Source organism: Crocodylus porosus, unplaced genomic scaffold, assembly GCF_001723895.1.
Source record: "Crocodylus porosus isolate Cpor-Errol unplaced genomic scaffold, CroPor_comp1, whole genome shotgun sequence".
In the NCBI taxonomy this organism is placed as follows: domain Eukaryota; kingdom Metazoa; phylum Chordata; order Crocodylia; family Crocodylidae; genus Crocodylus; species Crocodylus porosus.
In genome coordinates, this window is record NW_017728886.1 from 269,817,787 (window position 1) to 269,840,660 (window position 22,874).

Here is a 22,874-nt window from a genome sequence, read left to right on the forward strand (position 1 = left end):
AACCCGTGCTGGTTTCCCCTCAGCATAATTTGTCCTGCCGGGCTCTCACAAATGTGAGCCTTGATGATTTTCTCAAAGATTTTTCCAAGGATGGAGGTGAGACTGACTGGCCTATAGTTACCGGGTCCTCCTTCCTCCCCTTCTTGAAAATGGGAACTCAGGGCTGATACGCGGCGGATGTGGAGAGGGATACAGGCAGGGATGCTGCTTATGCAGTAGGTGCTCAGGTGGAGGAGCCATTGCTGCATTGCAATGGATGGACTGAGCTGTCCAGCGAGACACCAGGACGCGACAGATGCCTGCTCTGGGCCGCGGAGAGGTATAGGAAGGGAAAGTCAGGCTGCAAGGCTCTTCATTACCTGCTGGCAGCCCTCTCCACTTGTCGTGCTCCATCTCCCCCCATCTTGACCCAGCATGGTGCGTGGACAGCTGCAGGGGAGGTGGGGAAATCATGCCCTCGCTTCAAAAGCTTCGGAGACAGCCCAGCTCACAGCTCAGGGCCTGAACTCTCCAGGAAAGTCAAGTCCGGAGGAAAGTGTGCCCGGCCGAGAGCCGACAGCCAGGCCTGGGGAGCTGAGGGAGGCTCTATCATTTAGGTGCAAATGGCCCGTTTGTGCGACTAACGGGGCTCATAAACGTGAGCACCTCTCTCTGCATATGCAACCACGCCAGCCGCCTGGGCACCGGCCCACGCAAAAGAGCCGCTTGGGTGCAACCCGTGAATAAAGCACGTGCAGAATGCCTTTCACTCGGCCTCTGGAAGCTTTTTCAGGGGGCTATTTATCAGCCTCGTTTTACAGAAGGGGATATCGAGGTGAGGCAGAGCTCAAGCGATGCCTCGTAAGGACACACTAAAAGTAAATTCCTAAACTGGGACCAGAGCCTGCTTTCTGCTGCACTGGATTCCCGGATTAAAAAGCCAGGAGCGGGGAAGTGTTGTTACACTCAACTACTCTGGCCTCCCCGTAACAAGCCCTGAATTAGCTCCAAAATTGGCGGGCTGACTAGACAACTCATAAAAGCATCCATGCCGGGTTCATTAATGACAAGTGGCGCAGAGCCTACCTGATCCCTGATGAAGGTGCTCCAGTGCTTAATTGCCCCATGTACCTGGCTGCCAGCTTTAACTGGGGCAGCTTCAACTTTCAGCCAGTGCCTCCCTCATTATCTTGTCTGCCAGATATCAAACGGTCTCCTCTCCAGGTAGGCACTTAGAGACTTGCGAGTACATCGCTGCAACCCTCACTTTGCTAAGCTAAACTAACTATCACAGCGTCTAATATGTTTGTCAGACCTTGGATTTCACATCTCAGCATCTATAATACATTTCTCAGACCTTGGATCGCCTTTCGCCATTCTTCCCAGTTTTCAACATCCTGTTTTGAGTGCAGCCATCGGGACAGGACAGGCTATTTCAGCCGTAGGTCTCTCCGCTGCAGCTTTTAAAAATGCCTCCAGATATTTAATCCTCGTGTGCAATTGCATGCAAAAGGCGTTTCTAGGTTACAAATGCATTCCTGCACCCGTAAGACAGGCTCTCTTTTAAATAATTTGGGCATTCAAGTCTCAGCCATAGAGGAGCCATTATGGAAAGACAGATGCAAACTGTTTCCATGTAGCGCGTTTTGAATTTACTCACACACATGGAGCCAAAGGATTACGCATGGACTGAAAACATTTAAAACTGCCAAGAGATTACGGATTAAAAAATGTGCTACAAGGCATGGACAATGCACATTTTGCCCTGAGGGATTTTCCTGTGAATAACTTACTATGAATAGCCCCCCCCGACTGAAACAATCTAGAGTCATTCTTTCCTCCTGAAAGGAGTCAGGGGTTAGGGGAGAAAGGATGCCTGGAGTTTTTAACTGATTTAACAAACCAACAGCTCAATAGCGGGACAAGACGCTGCTTCCGAGCGCTGCTTTCATTTTCACAAAGCTGCCTAATTACTTACCCAAAGTACAGCAGCTCTGAAAACTATTTAAAAACTGCCTAAATATTTACCCAAGATGGAAACAGTCCATTGGGTACGTAATGCTCTTGGTTAAGAAACTGCATAATTATGTATTTAGCCTTTTCCCATTTAACAGTCTGCAAGGGCTGAAGTCTAATCTCTCTTTTTTAATACAGCGGGATTTCCCCAGGAGAAACGGCTTCCGGCTCCATTTTATTTTAAGTGCAAAAGTAACATTTTGCAAATCTCAACAAGCCTCTAGATACCCGTGGCAGAGTTAACACCCATCCAGACATGATGAAGCTACCCCGCGCTTTCGAAGCTTATGGATGCCCAGCAGGAAATACTGTCAAAAAACCATCGGACTGAAATGCTCTGCATTCACCATTTGGAAAACAGGCCCCTTGTGCCATGTCTCAGGCCAGTCAGCCAGATAGCGGGACAGCCACAGTCGCTGAACATTTGGACTGCTGCAATTAGCACTTAGGCTACACTTCAAAGAGCTTTGTGTCTCAACGATCACCTCCAATGCTCAAGGTATGGTCTATCTACGCCCATGATTCCCAACAAGGGTGCCACAGCACCCTGGGGTGCCTTGAGATCCTTTCAGGGGTGCTACACAACATCAGGTGCACGCATACAATTCATGCGATAAACCCACAGGTTTCAAATAGGAATCTATAGTTGTGATATGAGGTTTTTTGCAACAGAAAAACTGCTCCATTATTTTTCTGTAGCCAGCAAAGTGAGTGAAAACAAAAAGCTGGTATTTTCCAAGAAGTGCCTTGAGCCTCAAAAGGTTGAGAAGCACTGGGCTATGCTACGCCCATTTTGCAGTTGGGCAAACTGAGGAGGGGGACATGAGCAGCTTGGCTGAGCCAGTGCAAGGAGGAGGACTAGAACGCAGTGGTTTTGGGCTCTTGCTGGCACAGGCAGGACGATGCCCCAGCTGGGCTGCCCAGGTGTTTTGGGACCCTGGCAGAGGGTCAGAGGTGCACGTGGCAGCAGCGTACGCACGGCACATTCCCTCTGCCCCGTGGCAGCAGCACAGCAGGTGCAGGGAGCAGGGGACAAGTTCATTTCGTAAACAGCGGTAATGACTCCAGTCCTCACTTTCTCGACTCTTCTCACTACCTCTCGTTAATGGAACCTGCTAACGCCGGGGTTCGCGGTGCAAACGCGTTCGCAGACCCTGCCCGCGCCTCCGCAGCCGGCTCCCGAAGCCTCTGCAGTCAGAGCCCTCTGGGGCGGAGGAAGACTGCCAGAGGCAGATTTTACCATGGATGCTTAGAGCGGGGCAGGACGTGGGGAGAGATGAGACTCGAAATGAGGTCCCCCTCCCCACGCAAAGCACTTGATGCTTTACCGGAAAAGGTGTGCAAAGCAGCCGTGGGAACCAGGTGGATCCTTAATTTAAGCCAGGGCTGAAGCTCCACTATTGCAAACCTCCTAAGGGACACACAGATAGGTTTCTTCCAAAGTCAGGGTCAAACCCTGGGGAAAGGACCTGGTCCTTTGCATAAAGCATCCTCTGAGAGGGGAGGCAGCAGTACCTTAAATAAATAAATAAATACAGGCCTAATGCCGAATTGAGAGCTCCTGGATCGGCATGACAAATCGCACCAGCTCCATACCACTTCCCTCTATGACATGAAAGGCTCCTGGATGCAGAGATATAAATCGATGGTATAGAAAGGACTCCTTCCCACGCGAACAGTCAGGAGGCAGCAGCCAAGGAGGTGGAGGGGGGTTGCAAACCGCATCAAGGAAGTGCACATTAAGGGGTTTATAACTGATTGCACACAGCCCCGCGACAGTGGGCCGGTTAGCTGATATCCTGCGGCAGGGACCGCTGTTTAGCTTGCCTTTTTATTTGGTTAAAATGATACAGCCTGTCTGAGGTGCATCATCTGTAAGGAAACCTGCAGCCCGTGGAACGGGGCCGCTTCTCTTAATGCATCATCTGGGTCTGATGCCGCCTGCTCCGGCGGCTCCCTGCGTTATCAAGCGAGCGCGCCGAGAAGTGATTGTTGTACCTAACCCAGCTGTGAGACTCCGCGCGTCTCTCCAGAGGGAACAGGAGCTGTCATGTTCATTAAATGCATGATTACAGCTATGATTAATAGTGGGGTCTAGAGCCTAACTACTTTTCTTTCAATCCTTTGAATGAATCCACAGCCCAACCGCACAATAGTCTTGTTCAATCAATCCATCTACTCGAGGTTTTTTTTTTTCTTTACAGAGCCCTTCAAGAAGCACCTTGCTCTAAAACTTCCTGGTTATTTCTACACAGGACAAAGAGGGCTGGATTTACCCCTGCTTAAGCTGCTCCACCGGCACAAAGCCCCTGGACCCTAAGGGCACGCTTTTCCTCTGACCTCAACACATTAATTCTGACCTCTGCCCCAAAGGTCACCACAGCAGAGGCCAGGCAAATAAAGCTTATCAAAGATCAAGAGATCCTTCAGCTGCTACTCAGATCTCCACGTCCCCTGGGGAAAAGGGCAGCGGGTCATTTCACTGATAGCTGCAGAAGCACGGGCTGGGGGAAAATAGTCCGTGTCTTACAAGGTGCATTGGATAAAGAGCCGTGCGCAGCAGGTCGATGAACACGTGCATTCGGGAATCCAGCTCAACGCATGGCCAGGGAGCGGAAGAAGGACTGAGATGCCAGCTGAAAGTCTGGGTATGGTTTCATTTTCTGCGTACATGCCATATACATTACCTATACACACTGAGGACTGCAGGCTTTGCCTTAAAATCAGCTGTGATTATTGCTTGGGTGAGAGCAATCAATAATCAGTCACATTACTCTGGAAGGAAAGACTGGCAGCAAGGATCCTCTTATTTGTATTACTGCAGTGCCCAGAAGCCAGGCAGAGATGGACAAGGCTCCCTGTGCAAACGTGGAAAGGGCTGTTTGTGCACCCTACCCGCTTTGTATGTAGGGAAGTCGCTTTGCAAGGGAAGAGCTGGAGAGGAGGAGCTCACAGCACAGCCCGAGTCAGAGCAGGGCACCATATAAACCCAGTATCTCTCTTTACCGGGCAAGACAGGAAGCGCAAGTGGCTCACAGGAGCATTTTAAGGACATGCAGATGGCCTTGGTGGAAGTGTCAGCCAAGGGGCCAAGGACTGACTGCAACAGAGGGGCTGGACCCAGCTACCCCATTCTCAAGGCAGATGCCCCATATCAGGATGGGGGTGAGGTGTCATATTTACTCAAATCCAAGACGGGATTTTTTTCCCCTCGTTCAGTAAGGGGGGGAAGCCCCTTATCTTAGATGCGAGTCCAAGGGGTGGGCAGTAGTTGCAGCTCTAACCCCGAGCCTGAGGTCAGAGCAGTAGCTGCTACTCCCCACAACTGCAACCTCCCCAAATTTAGATTATTAACACTTTGATAGATTTTCCATGTCTAGAATCTAATTATGTCTTCAGTTCAACATCGTCTTGGGTTCGGGTGAAGGCAGTCGTTGCCCGTACTGCACCTGTTCTGTGGAGAGAGGTCCTGGGTGTCTAGTGTGGTCACCCTAACACCTTTCACCAACTCATTTTACTTGTTTGAAGCCCCACAAGGAAACCAAAATTAAATCAGCCCCTATGCACAGGTGACCACAAGCCCTCGTGCTGCCTTGGAGGCGAGGCAGATGCTGCTCTCGTGGGCCCTGTGTGCACGGCTTCAAGGGGCTTTTTCCAAGGTCCCCACGATTTTGCCGACTGTATAAGGGTAACGGCGCTCCCAAAGGGCGCACTTTGTACTCATTCCCTGTCTGGCGCTTCTGAACCATTCAACACCACTGGTTCTGCTGAACCCAGGTAATGCACAATCTCAACGCACAGCAGACATCTTCTTCTAACCACAGCAGTGCCTTTTATAGGTCACATTGTCCCTGTACTTTTCCCTCGTGCTGCACAGGCAGCCTGCTTCGCGCCCAGCCAGCGATTCATTTCAAGGGCTCTGGCTTTATTGCTGAACAAAAAGTTTTCCAGTTGGCACTGAGGAAATTTATTTCTTTAATTATTATTCATTTAAGTGGGTTCCACCGTTTCAGACGATCAGCACTAGTGGCTGCTGGGGGTAATTTATTTTACTCACCGGACGGCAGGAGTCCTCATTCCCAACGAGGTAGTGACAAAGCAAGGTAGAAGCTCGTGTTTGAGGCAAGCAGCCACGCTCCACTCCCTGCCTTCACGCTCACCTCCTGGAGCTGCACCCTGGCTCCTGGGACAAGTCTGCGTGTCGATGAAAACAAGTCCTGAGCAGCCTGTTATTAGGGAAACGCACCTCTGGTTTCGGCAAACAGAAAACGCTCCATCAGTTCAAGGCTGCTCGATGTCCAAGCTTTGGAAAGACACACGTGGAACACCGAACCCTCCGAAACTCTCCCGATCTCAGTGCAAGCTCCCATCTGGGCCGCAGCAGCAAGATTATTCTGATCCAACTCAAAACGGCTCGGCCATTTAGAATTAGAAATGACAGAGTCCCTGCCCCCAGGAGCCTGCAGCCCCAGGGCCTCCCTACAGCCCAGCCTCGCAGTGTGCTGAAACGAGTCTGCTGGCAGGATGCTGAGCTCAACTTCGCTACTGGCCTAGATGAAGATATACGCTGTATTCAACCATGCAGCAGCAGATCCCTGATCAGACCCTTCCGGGATCCAGTCACTGCAAAACTGCAGGTTTTGGAGGGGAAAAGGGATGGGGGAGAGGGGCCAAGAGATCCCAGATAGAGGCTGTGCCCCCACTGCAGAGGAAGACAACCCCCCGCCCCCACCCCAGTCTGCACCAGTGTAACCTGGGGGAAATTCCTTCCTGACCCCAAATATGGAGACTGGTTTGAGCCTGAGCGCAGGGGCAAGACCCTCCAGCCAGGACCCTACGGGGTTGGTGCCAGCAGGAGCATTGGCACAGCCCTGTCCCCATCCCCAGCCAGGGCTCAGCCAGCACCCAGCACCTCTGGGGGATACTTAAAGCTCCCTGAAACATGGAGCAGAAAGGTGGGGGCAACCAGCAAAGCCCAGAAGTGTAAAAAATCCCCACAGTAGCACACAGGCATCACTACGCCCAGACCATCCCTGACCAGCAGCCATTCAACCTCTTCTTCAACACCTCCAGTGATGGAGAGTGAATACAGGACACACAGTGGCTAAGCAGACTGGTCATATCAAACCCACAACCCTCCATGGACAACGCTGCTCTTAAAATCATAGAGAAGCAGGGCTGGAAGGGACCCGCTCCAGCGGTCACATCTAGTCCAACCCCTGCCTGAGGCAGGATCAGCCCCGTGCAAACCAGCATAGACAAACAATAGTCTAAACTCACTGTAAAACCCTACTGCCTAGGAAGCAGGTGATTGCAGAAGAGTGGCCGGTTAATGCAAGCGGGTAGCTCCCAGCAGACTGCTTTCCATCTAACTTCTAAGCAGCTGGGGAGCGCAAGCCACATGAGCTATGTCCCCCCCGGTCTGCATGAACACCCCTCCACTGCATCATGCTGCACCACGTCCAACGGGCACTCGCCCACCGCAACACGGTCCCAGCCCCTCGGTCTGCCAGCTCCCCAGTGCACCCTGCCACTCGGGTGCCCCCAGAGCCATGGGTTGCCCTGCACCATGCCTCTTCCTGGGGCAAGGGCAAGAATTGGAAGCTGGAGAATGCCTTGGACTCGGATCTCAGACAAGGGAGCTTGGAAGCCCTGGCTGCTGCAGCCGGGTGGACAGGCACAAGCTGACCCCTTGGAGGCCGCATGCGGCCTGCAGGCCACAAGTTGGACAGCTTTGGCTTGCCCCATGGAAATGCAGATCACATCTGTCCAGGATAGCCCTGTGCTGACAACAAGAAGAGACATTTATGCAGCACCTCCACAGAGCTTTCCATCCATTTGACCCCTTCCTCACCACCCGCCTGGAAGATACCAACACCCCCGTTTTGCAGAAGTGGGGGGCAGAGAGGAGTGCAATGCCCCAAAGTGGAAGACTGGAGACGGGAAGGAGTCCTTTAGGCGGACCTCTGCAATGCACGCCACCTGGCAGCGTGCTGCCTCTAATGCCTTTGTAATAAGGAAGAGCAGGGTGCTGGGTGGGTGGCAGCACTCGGCCTCCTGAAACCCTTTTTGCTTGTAAATAATAATAATAATAATAATAATAATAATAATAATAATAATAACTAACTCAAGCCCTGAAGTGCTGGCCTGCATCCAGGCAGCTAAATAGAGAATGGATTGTTCACACAAGTCCTCGGTGACATCACTGGCTTGATGGTGGTGCTGAGCACTTTATCATCTGTGCAAATGTGGAAAGTGCATTTCTGTGGCGCTCAGCACTTCTAAAATTAGTTGGTAAACAACAAGCAGATAGTGCACTTTCTGCCAATGCATCCTTCCCGCTCCCAGCTTGGCTCTGGAGGGATTTTTTTTTTTTTTTTTTTTACTCCTTTCACAGAGAGCAGAGTTTCCCAACTGCATGTGGAGTCATGCTTGTCATCATCATCATCATCATCTTTATTAGCTGCCCTTCTCCATGACTGTCCGTGGAGCACCTCCAAGAGATTTTACAGATGTGAATGAGTGCAGGCTCCCTGCTGCCATGGGAAAAGGGAATGTCCATCCTCTGTATCTGATGCAAGGAGGAACGGAGGCATAGAGGGGGGCGTGGAGGGATCCATGTCCCTGCACAAGTGAGTTGAAAGGGTGGGAAACTCCTGAAGGGATTTCTCCATTGCCCAGCAGTGCAGTACTGGAAGCCACCCAAATGTCTCCAAAACAGCATGCTCTCCCTCTCCCAAAGTGTAATGGAAGAAGCTGAGGCCAGGTGCCATGGTGTTATTGCACACCTCAGCTCCTGGAGAGTCTCGTGACTTGTGGGAGAATTGTAGCTTTCATTAAATACAGAAAAAAGGAAGTGTGGAGTCCTGCTGGCAGAAAAAAAGCTTAAAAACCAAAAGCAAAGGAAAGGAAACAAAGAAAGACAAACCCTCCTGCTGTTTCTGGTGCTGAACGCTTGGCGTAGGCAGCATGGAGACAGCCCCGTTAGCTCGTAAGAGCTTCCTTGCACATCAAGATGTTGAGAGACTTGGCACTTAGCCTAACTGATCCCCGGCTCTCTTCTTGGCCACTCATCCATCTGGTCTATTATAAAAGTGTAGGGCTGGAAGGGACCTGGAAAGCCATCTAAGTCCTACCCTTGCTCCTCTTTCCCTGCACACATGCAGACTTGAAGTTCCTAAACCATCCCAGACAAGCGCCCGTCCAGCTTGAAGCCTCCAAGAAAGGAGACTGCACGCTTCCACGGGCACCATGTCCGACTGTCCTGCTGCCATAAAAGTTAGAAATGATTTCCAGAGCCAAAAGGTTCAGAATCAATGCCGAATATGCTTACTTTTAAACAGCCACACAAGGTACATATGAAGTTACTTATCCAGGCTTTTATAAAGCCGTACATCTGGCTAGCACAGAAGAGGCTCAGGGGCCAAGTGCAACCACCTGACTTCCGCATCCATCAAACAGCGAGGCCTGTGATCAAAGACCCCAACAGGCCAACATGCAGCTGCACCTGAGCAGGATTAAGACGGGGGTCCTACGTGCATGGACTGCCAGCCTGGAAGGAGCTGCAAATCTGTCCCAATGTGAATGCATTTTGTGCAGCCATCACACCGCCATCCAATCTCCAACACGGTCTTCCACGGAGCCGTATCCAAGATTGCAGCCTGGCCAGCTTGTTTTGCACCAACTCCTTACTCCGAGACCCCCCTCGCGCTCTCAGACATATGCGGCATGCGCTCTCTCCTGCTTGATTCGTGGGGAGGAGATACAACAGAGCCATTTCTCATTGCATGCGATGGAAGGAGGTGCCCATGGACGCGACTGAGCAGGCACGTGGGAGCCTCCAGCCCTGGGCACCAAGCTGGGGAAAGGGAGGGGGAGTTTCCAAGGATGAAGATCTGTGCATGGGAAGGGGCTGAAAAGCCAATCCAGCAAAAGGCAGCAAGCACAGAGCGTGCCTGGTAGCAACTCGGTTGCCTTTTGCACCTTCAAATCCATCGCGTTACCGAGAGTTTTAACTGTGACCAGCAGCAGCTCTTTAATAGATTGAGGTCAGGGCTGCTTTCCGGACAATGTCAAGCCTTCATTTTGTTTCTGCTGCTTTCAATCTTGTACTGGGTTGCTCTTTTTCCCCTGCCCCCTGCCTTTCAAATTTATTATAAAGAAAGCCTGTATTTTTCCAGGACCTCTTGCCCATTTCCACAATTTCATGGAAATTCCTCCGGTGCCCGAATATTGTTTTGTTAGATGCAGGAAGAAACAGAGGGAGGCTCCTTGGTGAGCAAAGAAAATGTTATTTATCCTGCCCAATTAGACACACATCTGGCTGCGATGTAAGAGGGGCCACGCTGTTCTAACCTGCTGTCCAGTTCACACTCATTTGTCTCGGAGCGAGCCCTGAAATCATTTCTGTACCCGAAGTGTCTGAAAGGCAACTGGGCTTGTCGAGAAGATGCCAAGGTTAAACAGCTCCTTTGTTTCCGTCAGGCACCTTTCGGATGTGCCCTGGGCGACACGGAGGAGCAGGGCAATTCTCTTTACCAGCTCAGCATTCCCATCGGCGCATTTCTCCCGAGCCGTTTGCATACTTGCCCAAGTGAATTCAGCATGTTACGTCCGCGTCCTGATCTGCGCTGGCAGAAGGATCTTGCAAACAAACTTTGCTAAGTGAATGGCAAAGCTAAGCCGGGTCCGTGAGGCTTACATGTGCAAGCGCCATATACACCAGGTTTAGTCCTTGTAAGGCGAAGGAGCCAAGCTGTAGCTTGTTTTTAGTTCAAATGAGGTTCTTTGTCATCAGATTTGATCATTAAAGTCCTACTGCTGTCAAGACAAGGGGCTGAGCCCAGAGGATCCCATATGCTGCCTATAAGGACTGGATCTGATGACTTCTCTGACACAGGAAATTGTTGCTATTTTCACCCCAAATAGATCTGCAAAACCAACCCAACTGGGAAAGGAGATGGAGTCTGTTCTGTCTTGCTCATCAGCCACAGGACTGGTGAGGAGAGGCTGAGGGACCTGGGCTGATTGAGTCTGGAGAAGAGAAGACCGAGGGGGATTGAACAGCAGCCTCCACCTCCCTGCTGGGGGGCTGCAAAGAGGATGGAGCTGGGCTGGTCTCAGTGGGGGCAGATGCCAGGACAAGGAGCAATGGGCTCAAGCTGCAGCAAGAGAAGTTGAGGTTGGATATTGGGAAAAAACTTTTTCACTAGGAGGGTAGTAAATCCCTAGAACAGGCTCCCCAGAGAGGTGATGGAGTCTCCATCCTTGGAGGTGCTCAAGACCCAGGTAGACAAAGCCTTGTCTGGGATGATGTAGTTGGGGCTGATCCTGCTTGGAGCAGGGGGTTGGACTAGATGTGACCTCCTGAGCTCCCTTCCACCCTCATTTTCTAAGCTTCTCTAACAAAAATTAATCATGTGCTGCCTGCAGATGCATTTACTAATGGTGAGAAGTCACAACCCAGAATGAACTCAGCAAGGCGCTCGGGTCCCAGGCGGAGCGTGCAGGGTGGCAGCTGAAGGAACACACACCGTTTTACATCTGAAAGGAGCAACCTGGACCTGGGGTCTTCGAGACGCAGACACAGACCCCGACATGGCTGTTCCTGCAGTTGCTGTCAGTGCAGAGTTGCATTTCAAGCCCTCATCGAGAACACAGCAAGTCCCCCACGCTTTAGAAACTGCAGCAACCTGGACAATTCATTGCAGAGACGGGTCCTTCCACCAATCATTCATCTGGTTACACATTTGCTTCTTCCTGCAGGTTACTGGAGAATTTCACATTTGACAAACAGCTCATCCCAGAGTCTTCGGCTCATGAAGACTGCCATGACACAGACCTGCACTCAGGATGAGGACGTCCCCCAACAGACAGCCACAGGTTTCTCCAAAGGGAACAGACGCAGAAGGATGTGATCCGCACAGACGGGGAGTGCACTGCGAGAGAGATGCAGGCAGGTCTCAGAAAATGGGATATAAGAGCAAGTGTTTTGAAACCCCATTGCCACTGATTTAGAGTGTTGCTGCTTGCTGTGTTAGCAGTAAAGCATTTCACTTCATCGCGTTTCAGGTCTGGCTGTTTCAGCAACAACAACAACATTGCTCCTAAACCTCCCACTGATCCCAACAAGTGGAATAACTTTCCTATCAAACCAGACAATGGGAAGAAAACTCCGAAGATATATATAGTATTTGCGTGCATACAGAGATGCACACACTACAGAACATAACAGGAATGAAGGGCTTTCTATGGACAAAACTGTCTTTATGTAGGTCTTCCACAGAGTCAAAAAAAAATATCTTGAAAAGCAAGGGCTTTTCGTGTTGTATATGGGTATCGCCATGTTTTAAGATGGAGTCTGTTGTGCTTATTGCTGTGATACCATCTGATAAAGTTTCCACTCTTCTTCAGAGGAATATGGAGATACACTTGGTTTTCAGCTCGCTCACACAAATAACCTCTTGATTTCCTGACCGCTCTCCCCACAACAGCAGTAGGCACTCCAGAGGGAAGGGAGGTGAATGCCAACCTCAGGGGAGACCTCTTCGATGGCATGCTCTCTGGGACACAAAGTCTCTGGCTCTTCTGCGTACAGCCCCTAGCTTGACAGGAACCCTTAGGTGTTAGGCAAATAATAAATTAAGATAATCCAAATTATGATAATCTATCAGGAACAAAGGAAACTTTCTCAACACATTTATGGTGACGTGTTACACTTCCCCTGGCAGGACCCATGCCTATCCAAGGGCATCTCAGAAATAAAGTCCTCCTGACGTGACCGCCAGCTGAGCTGCACTAGTGTAGACAGAGCTCCCGGGGCTTTGCCGCTGCTGTGCCCTTGACAAAGCATTAGTATAGGACAAAAGGGGATAGATCCCCTCTCCGGCTGCCCAAGCTGATCTTCTTATCAGTCTGGACCCCCCCCAGTTGGCCAAACACGGAAAAGAGCTCTTTGGATCTTGCCCGTGCTTGTTTGTGGGGACAGAGCCAGACGAGTAGAAAAGATTTAAGGAAAACTGGTAAGCTTCAATCACCCATGCACAATGGGGAAAGCCTTGAACAGGGAACACTTGGGAAGCCACAATGTGGGCAGTTAACTAGGATGGACCGAACTTTGCCTTCAGTGGGGATGTCAGGGAGACTGAGAGCAGGGCTGGGCCCTGCCGCAGCAAGAAATGCTTGGGGAAACACAGGCTGCAAGCGAATGGCCGCTTTTAGCCTGCACGTCCCCCGCTCGGGCTCCGGCAGAACGAAACCTGCCCACCCCCCCACCAAGGCCCAACTCCGCCGCTCCCCGTGTCCGTGATAACGAGGTGGATTGCAGACAAACCACAGTAAAACTACTGCTTTCCCTCTCACTTAGGGAGACGGATGACTTGCCTTATCACTTCTGGCAGGCTTGTGATTGGCCACTGATATTGTACAGGGTTGGAGGAGATGCAGCCCCGAGACCAAATTCCAACTCGCTGCGGTGGTTAAAAGCAGGTATTTGGGGTGGGCAGCGGAAGTGAATTGGAGCAGCCCAGCTGCTCAGAGGGGGAGAGGCTGGCAGAGCGCCGAGAGACAGACACTGGGAACAAAGCAGGTTAAATAATAAATCAGCAGCACCTGTCTGCTCCTGGCAGGAGGCGGCCGGGGAGGACATGATGGAGCGAAAGGAGCACGGTGTCGCAGCCATGCCTGCGAGGGGAGGACGCTGGGTTCAAGCAGTAACCTGCCCAGTTTGTTTAGCATGAACCGGCTCCTGAAATGCAATGCTCGGTTCCTCGGCGGAGGTGGACTTTGACAAACCGCTGCCTGGGCTTTAGCGACCGCTTCTGTTCCCCGTGGAGGAGCTCCTCCCTGCCTCCCCTGTAAAACCTGCAAGGGCTGCAGGCGGGAAGCTTTCCCGATTAGCTTATCTGGCCCAGAGCGTGTGATCAGCAGCTCCGCTGATTTGTGGGTAGAAGCAAGTGTAAGGACTTTATCATAACTCTAATTGTAGCTGTGACAGGAGGCGGCAAAATATCGACCCAATAAATTCTGATGAACAGCAGAAACACACAGCAAAAATTATAACCCACCCTAGGTAAATTCTCAGCTATTAAACTATCAGGAGGGTTTCCCCGCTCTGCGTTATCCCAAACCGTGCTGTATTTGGCAGCCGCGGGGAACTGAAAAGCTCTCCTTTAAATAAACTTTTTGAAGTGCTTGAGATCCAGATGATTAAGCAAATGCGCAGAGGCTTGTGCACAGCAAATAAATACCATCTTGTAGCCTGTCAACTCCACTTGTCCTGAAGGAAAGGGCTCTTATTCACTGGAGTTCACCCTTGCAGGACAGGATGAATTATGGCTGCGTTCCAAAGGAGACCTGGAAATACTGAAGCGTGCGCGCACAGATACAGCTGTAAGCTTATAAACAGTGCCTCGCATGGCAGGGATTACAGAGCCATTTGGAACAGAAGGGATCTTCATCACAGGTCCCCCCTCACCCAAAATCAGAGGCCACCGGCCCCCTCAGGCACTCCCTATCCCGAGAACATCCCCCACTTTCCCCGTTGAAGTACACTGCAATCCCACAGCGGAGCCGGGGTCTCCCTGTTTAATGCATGGGGGAGGCTTAGCAAATCCTTATTGCTCTGACTATTTCATAGACATTAGGGCTGGAAAGGACCTTGGAGATGCAGCCCCCAAAAAAGCATTAAAGGAAAAAAAAAAATACACACATGGGGAAAACCTGAGCATATAACAAAAAAAAAAAAGTAAGCTTGGCTTCCTCCTGGGACTGTGGCCCCACTCGACCCAGCCACGTCCTGCTAAAAAAATTCTTACAAGTCACCTTTAGACACCGTCACCTTCACAAGCCGCTACCGTTCATCCGCCCAGCAAGCCCAAGCACGGGGTCTCATGTTTCCTCTGCACTGGTCACTGACATCAGGAGCACCAAAAAAAGCCGAGCGGGTCTCAGCGGTGCCCCGGGTGTAAGTAAGGACACGAGCAATCAGAGGGCGTGCTGGCTTTTTGCTGGTGTCAACGGCACGAACAGACCAGCTAGCAGCCTGCGCTCCCCGACGACACCTTCTATGGGAAAATGGATCCGAACGTTTTTTCAAAATGAAATAAAAAGCTCTATTGAACGCTTGAACTCGTTCCACTCTGCGAGCCCGCTGCGAGGAACCCGGTACTCGGTGTCGCGGTAAGGCTGATCATTAAGGGGTCATCCTTCTGCACCTGCTTTAATGGATTTAATCCCTGCTGCTATTATCAGGAGAGGAACGGAGCTGAGCCATGCGTGCATGCGCTACTGCCCTCTGGTGGAGCACAACTGCCCACCTGTGTGTCATAGACCACTCGCTGCTCGCATCGAAAGGAGACTCCTCTTTAGCTTTTAACTGCACTCTCGGGACGGTCTTGTCTCGGGAAAGTCTTCTCTCCAAGTCGCTGGAAGGCAACTGCTGAATTTTGGATCTAATCTACCTTGCAGAGGTAAGAAGACGAGGAGAACAGTCTACTCCAGCCACAGCTCTGTGGGTTTCCCATTTTCCCCGCGCAGAGTAAGCCACGAAGGGGTCTTCAGCATAGAGGAAGGAGGATGGCGATGCACTTGAATAGCCGCCCCAAGCAGGCTGGTCCCTATGTTGTAGTTAGTGCTGCCATCGCCCCTTTCCCATTGCTTTGTCCCAAACTGGGGCACCAGAGACTACCTACACTCCCCACCACAGCGTCACAAAAGAAATGATGCTGCCTAGCTCAAAGGGCCTAGAGTCAAAGTTGTATCTAAGACTTAAGTTTCTCTCCTCAAAACTGCCTCCTGCATGGTCTCAGCCTAGACCTGGATATTCCTAGATAACCTTTGCACATCCAGCCTGTGCTGAGCTGCTGGAAAGTGAATTTGCCACTTTCCAGCAGCTTAACAAATTGCTCACGTACTTCTCTGCACTCGGACAATTGGAGAAAAAAAAACTGGTCCAAAACTCCCATTTCAAGGCTGGCACGTGCTCTCCTCAGTGAGGAAAGGCTGCTGAGGAAACGGAGAAACACTCAAAAGCCACAGCAACTTAAATGTGCTCTGTGGGCAGCCAGCCAGGTAAGTCCTTCCAGGCGGAGAGTGCTTATTTGTATCCTGACGGCAATGGGAAAGCCGAGTCAAGAAGCAAGAATCCATCAAGAGCAAAGCAAGAACGAGTGCATGCACCCACCGATGGCCCAGACTGCTTGCCCAGAGAAGGGGCAAAGCTGAAACGTTGAATGGACTGGCTGGTTGAGACTGCAACAAAGCTCACGACCACACAACAAGCATCTTCTCACGTGTCCCTAACAGAACGGAGGAGGCTTCACCCTGCAACCTTCTTCGCTGTGAAATAGTCTATATGCCGTGCCTCTGAATGCCTACAACCCTTCTACCACTTCATAATGCAGAAAGCTCTCTGCCCAGACGTATACCTTCCAACGCATCTCCTGGAAATGAGGCGTCTACACTCACACCAACGTCTCTCCTTCTGGGAGCATGGGCTTTACCGTGGCATTTTCAAACTGCTTGATATTGGGTGCCACTGAAAGTTAAGAGCAGTCAAGGCACACGGACACTTTGGAAAATCCATCCCTAATATCAAAGACCTTGCACGTGGGGCTTCCTGGCCTGGCCTGCTTGGACTGGGGTCTAGCTGAGTTTCCTTTCCCCCCAGTTCTGCTCAACCCTTTGCAAAGTGCGCACTCCCCTTGTCTTCCCCCGCGGCATGTGGCAACAAACTGACTGGTCCAGTGGAACAGGTTAGACATGAGGAAGATTTTTCTCATTAGGAGGGTATTAAAACACTGGAACAGGTTACCTAGAGAGGTGGTGGACTCTCCATCCCTGGAGGTGTTTAAAACCTGGTTCGACAAAGCCTTGTCCGGGATGATGTACCTGGGGCTGGTCCTGCTTTGAGCAGGGGGTTGGACTAGATGTGACCTCCTGAGGTCCCTTCCCACCTTCACTGTCTGTGATTCTGCGAATCACAATCTTTTAAAACTACCAGCAAGGTGTACATACCCATGCTCACATGCACAAGCAATGGTGGGGAAGGCAGTGCACAGTATCCACCCATGGAGCGGGCGATGAAGTACTTATTTCATAGAACCACAGTTTCAGCAGGGACCTCACGGTCTAACTGGCCCAAACCCCTGCAAAAATTGCAGCAATACTCCTGAACCATCCCTGTCCAATACTTAACCAGTCTCCTCTTGAAAAACTGCAGCGAAGAACTCCTCTTCTTTAGGGAGATGTGAAGACTGCTGTTGTGCCCTCTCCCAATTCGATAGTCTTTTCTGCTAGCACGACATGCCTCTCCCCATGAGGCCTTTCAACCCCTTTTTCAGCTTTGTCACCCACCTCTGGACCTCCTTGAACCCCTCCACATCTTCGTGAAAACATGAAGCCCAGCACTGCACAGAACAGGACTAAGTTGGGAAAACGCCGGCCCCGGCTTCCTTTCCAAAGCGCTGTCCAAACTTCTTTTAATGCTCTCCAAAGGCAGATTACCTGGAAATGATGCTTCATCAACTTTGTGCCCCTCTGACCTCCTCAACATCATCATCTCGAGCATTATCTGCACACTTCTTCATTTCCCATCGGCAGGGCCTGGGAAGCTAATCTTTGGTTTAAGCTAAACCTCTGCCCTCTTCACCTACGGAGATGATGTGCCGTACGCATTTATCGCCGCTGCCGTTCCTTCCCTCGCCTGCCCTTCATTTCCCACTCTCGATTTTCTGTCTCGCGCCACTTACTGCCCACGCGGCGGATGGGAGGGAGGTTTACTCTTTGTGGCGATGCTGCCATTTGCTCTTTATTTCTGCTCGTGTTTTCCAAACTTCCAGCAGCAGCTCCGGTCCTTCGGCTGACGGGCTTTTTGTGCCTCTTCACAGCTCTTGTGCTCAGCCCCTAATCCTCTTCTTTATGGGTTTGTTTAACCGTGCTGGCTGCGGGCATCCCTTGTCAGTTTTTCCCCTGTGTTGGGCCTTGGCTCTCTTTGGGGTTGCTTGCAGGGGGAAACTAGAGGTAGACTGATTTTGGGGGCGTTCATTTGGATTCAGATCAATCCCTAAAATTCTGCCCCACTTTATCTGCATTCACGTGAAGTTGGGGCTTGGGGAGCACTGCTGAGTTGCTGCTTGCCAGATGTGGCCAGAGAAGGATTTAAATTCTGGTTGCATCGTGGTCAGCAGGCCCCAAGTGCTCACCCCTCCTGCTTATCATACCGTGCCCATTTCCTCTAGCTGAACAGGGGAGAGGGAGGGAGCCTACTAAAATTAAAGGATGCTCCCTCAACTGGGCAAGGAAACAGCGACACGGCATCCTCAGAGAACGGGCCCTTTCACCCTACTCCACTCTAGTGATCCCAACTGAGAAGCCTTCGTCCCCAGGAAGCTAAGCCTTTTCATGCAGCCTACTCTGTCTGCTCTCATGTGCTGAACTCCCTTTTCAGCCTCACGCTTACGCAGCATCTCAAATTAAGCCTTCAGTTGTAAATCCAGGTATAAGCAGCATTCATTCATGCCTCCACCCTCCATCCCCTGCACTCTATGCAGTCTCAACCCGTCCTGCAAAACCTCCACCCAAAATGCTGCCATGGGCCAACTGTTCGACTCTGCCAAGCTTAATTGTCCCTCTTGATCTTCTTTGCTATCACGACTACAGAATACACGCATGTCAGGTGCAGGTGGCAACTGGGAAAGGCACAACAGGCCCTCAACCCAGGAACCACTTAAAGCAGAAAACACAAAGCTAGACGTTAAACATGACTGGAACTGAAATGCATTCCAGCGCTCGACGCCATGCTGTTCTACCTCCAACTACAGCCGACGGCTGACACCTCATTTAGCTGACAGGCTAAAGATGAAACACCAATAATTATGCTTAATGGGTAGCTGCAGAAAGAATCACTGCTGTTACTCTTGGACCAACATTAAGCTTAATTTGGGGAAACACAACAAACGCCTGTGCACTTGATAAGCCATTCCCAGCCAGCTATATTATGCAGGGGTATATCTGTATCATAAAGATGAGGGGCGTTCTTACCATGGCTTAAAACAGCAATGGAGGAGAAGTGACCAGGCTTCCACTCAAGCTGCTAGCTGTGGGTTACCTTATTTCCAGTGCTTAACCCAAGTTAGCCATCCAATTAGGCAACCCATGTTAACGACACAGACAGCTGGGTCTTTTTTTTTTTTTTAGGGTACGTATACCCTTAGCTAGTTATAGGGACCCATCATTGTAGTACCTAGACACTCGTGAGAGTCACTGTTTCAGGGGAGGGCTGATGACAATTGAATTCAGGCTGAACAACAGGGAGACCACGCGTGCTATTTGGGGACACGCTCCTGAAAGCTCTTTCCCAGATGCATCACAATTTAACACATTTGCACAGGGAAGGGAAACCCTGTCTGGGGAGATGCAGCTGTAGCAGAAACGTAGGCTGACCCAAGAACTTTAACAAAGTGGTGCTACATCTTTGTAAGTGGCACTTAGCTTTCAGCATCTAATTTCCCTGTTTGGGAGCGTGCATATTTCTCAATACATCAGACAAGAGGATGCAGCACTCTGTCTGAATCAGCTTATTTCTCTCCCAGCAAAGAAACTACCTTCAAAGCCTTATGCTTCTTCCTGACCATTTGGTAGCTGGGACGCTCCACTAGCAAGTGAGGAACACAAGTGCGCCATTCACTGTGCGATGCTGTGAGCTCAGAGACACACAAATGCTGCCCAATCTTGCTGAAGGATGCAGGCGGATGCCTGAACTTGCACCACAGAACAGAGACTCTCTCACCCTTACCCAGTTTGACATGGATCTTGTTGCTCAGGTCGCTGTCCCGGTCTGGGGGGCTGGAGGTTTTGGACAGCTTGTTCGCCGACACCCTGTACATCACACCTCCTATATAGCGATACCCTTTGTTCCTCCATCTCTGCTGCAGCTGCAGGGACTTGCCTCCTTGAGGCGACTGGCGCATTCGGTTTAACACCAAAGATCTGCAAAGACAAAAAGCCAAGGAGAGGAGGTGAGCTGTGCGTCCATAGAGCTGCTGCACAAAGCTGCCCTTCTAAGATCCCTGGGCACCTCTGGCTGCAGGCAGCACTCAGGTGACACGGCCTAGCCTCAGTGGTGACCAGCTTCAGTCCAAAAGGGCCAGTACCTGCTAACGCCCCATGGGAAGGTACGGGGTGCCTCGCAATCCTTGCAATAACTGCAGGGACTCTCCTCCACTCTGTATCACAGCTCTGGCAGGAGAAGACTCCTTAATTCCCCATTCCCTTTGTTTAACTCCACTGATTACTTCTTTAAGGGCTTTCCCCAACTCTGGGTACTATGAATAGGCTATTCCTAACTGAGTAATGGAGCTCCTAAAACAAACAAACCAGGAACCCCCCTTTAATATACCACATTTTCTCACATACAGCACACATTTTCCCCCAAGAAGCATCTGCTGGAATAGCCATATGGAAGTGCCAAGGAAACCCAGAGAGACGTCAAGTCCCACTTGCAAAAAGAAGCACTACGAACGCAGGCTTGCCGTTCTGCTGCTGGTGGGACAACCCGCCACAGACCGTACCCACGACTAACTGCTCGAAGTGCACAGGGCCCTAATGCTTTAGCTCAGTGATCCACAGATCACTCCAGCTGTTTGGCCACATGCTTTTCAGAGCCTGGCACAGCTAACGTGGTCTCTTTGAGCTGCCTGGTGCCCACCCTAGCAGACAGGGCAGAGACTGGGAACTGAAAGACTAGGATCGTATGCACAGCGACTGGCATCTGCTTCTCCTTCTGCTGTAAAAGTGGATTTTACAGGCAGTGCAAGGGAGAATGGAGACCAACCCATACCTTCCCAGCAGCCAGAGAGCAACCCACGCACACAACCCTGGGACTCCTGCAACACTAAAGGGGTGGATTATTCCTGGGATCTGTCTATGACCCCATCGGATGCAGAGCAGCCGCTAAAGGTAGCGAACCAGCCCCTCAGACCCTCTCTCCTGATTTGTGCTCATTGGCTGCGGGAAGCCCCTGCAGTCGACAGCCCCAACCTCTCCTGGAGGATACCCACCCACATCCAAGCAGCTCATTTTTGTACATATGCCGTTATGCAAACAGAGCTGTGGCAGCCAAATCCAATCCACTCAAATATCAGTCGTCTTAACCATTTAGCACTAATCCAAACAGTAATTTGTTTATGCAAATTAGAGCTCTAATTTTGTATTAGTACAAACTATGCTCATAATGCTATTAACAGAACGTATATAAACCGCGCATTACTGAAGAATATCTGTAAATTAAGGCCTGGTATCCTATCAGCAAAATGCAAACCCTGGAGAGCATTACCTTTAAATGAAGATGTGCTGCAAAGAAAAAGAGAATTGTAAAATGTAATAGTTACATTTATTAGTGCTTAGTGTGACAGTCTATTCATTTAATGTGGTTGTTGCCATTGGCTACCAACCTCCTATATTTGCTGGCAAGTCTCCACAGAAGCAGGGAGAGAAACCTCCAAATGAAACGCTTTGCTGCATCATTCGGGGGCGAAGCCGCTGGCTACCCCTTCCACGTGCTGCTTCAGCCCTACTGCAGGCCTCTGAAGCTGCACTCACATCCAGTTGTCTCCTAAGGGGAGCAAAGACATGCCCTGTAATTACCGGGCAGCAAAGCAAGCATTTCTAATGGAGGAGCACAAGCCCCGCCATGGGGATCCCGGAGAACAGACAGCTCTGGGTCAACCTCTGGGGCTGCCGAGATTCGCAAGGTGGCACCGGATGAAACAGAGCCGAGTTCGAGTCACTTGCAATTCTCCCCGCTGACCCTCTCCCCACTCCCGTCCTAATGAGGAAGCCCACGGCCGGGTGAGGAAGGACACCCGAAGAGCGAGGGCGCAAGCTGGGCCTCGGCAGGGCCAGCTGCGATTCGCAGCACTGACGTATTTTCTCACATACATTGTGCTCCAAGGGAAGGCGCACACCTTGCTCTTGCAAGGCAGAAGGAAGAAAGAAGGTCTTTCCTTGCAGTAACTGAGTAGCAACAGTTAGGTATAAATAACCCTAACCCTAATTCCTTGCTCTGCTCCCTGTGGACTGGCTGAAGAGTTGTTTCCAACTTCACCTGGCAGAAGTTTAAATGGCAGAAACTGTGTTACCATATTTCCTCATATAAAACGAGCGCCCCAGTTGCCAGTGGATGCTTTTGTGGGGAAAAGTTGTGCTGTATGTGAGAAAATATGGTATATTAAAAGGGGTTTCCTGGTTCGACTGTTTTTAGGAGCTCCGAAAATAGCAACTAATCAAGCACCTTAGATAGTAAGCTTGACTCAAGTGGCCACTGGCATGGAAATGAGAAACAACCCTCAGCAGTGATTCTCAGCCAGGATGTCGTGGTGCCCTGGGCTGCCATCACAGCCTTGGAGGAGTGGTGTTGGGAGAAGAGATAAGCGCAGGCTCTCCCCTACCAGCTCCTGCTCCTCCTCCTTGGCCCCTCTTCAAGCAGGTAAGCACTATATTAAATAAATTAGTTTTTGAAATGGGGTGCCACTCAACTCACAACAGTTACAGAGGGGTGGCTTGAGCCTAAAATGGTTATGCCAAGAACCACATCTCCTACTGCACCCTCACCCACTGCCATTCATCAAGGCTTGCAGCTGGCCCCTGCAGCTGCAAAGGGCTTTGCCACCGAGACATGGTGCACAGCATGCATTATGCAAGCTCTTGCAGGTGCTGGAATTTCCCTGGGCATCAGTCTCCTACCTGGTCGTCTTCTGGGCTTGGCCTTTCTAGGAAACTGGACTAGATGATTCATAGATGCTAGGGTCGGAAGGGACCTCAATAGATCATCGAGTCCGACCCCCTGCATAAGCAGGAAAGAGTGCTGGGCCTACATTACC

At 50.8% G+C, this 22,874-nt stretch overlaps 1 protein-coding gene across 1 annotated transcript in view; it reads right to left on the reverse strand.

Moving 5' to 3' along the window:
- The window catches only part of ZC3H3 (zinc finger CCCH-type containing 3), a 281,816-nt gene that overhangs the window by 94,801 nt on the left and 164,141 nt on the right, over nt 1-22,874 (reverse strand). Inside the window, exon 4 of the mRNA XM_019553621.1 lies at nt 19,790-19,983. Within this exon, the coding sequence (XP_019409166.1) occupies nt 19,790-19,983 (194 nt within the window). The remainder of the gene's footprint in view (nt 1-19,789; nt 19,984-22,874) is intronic.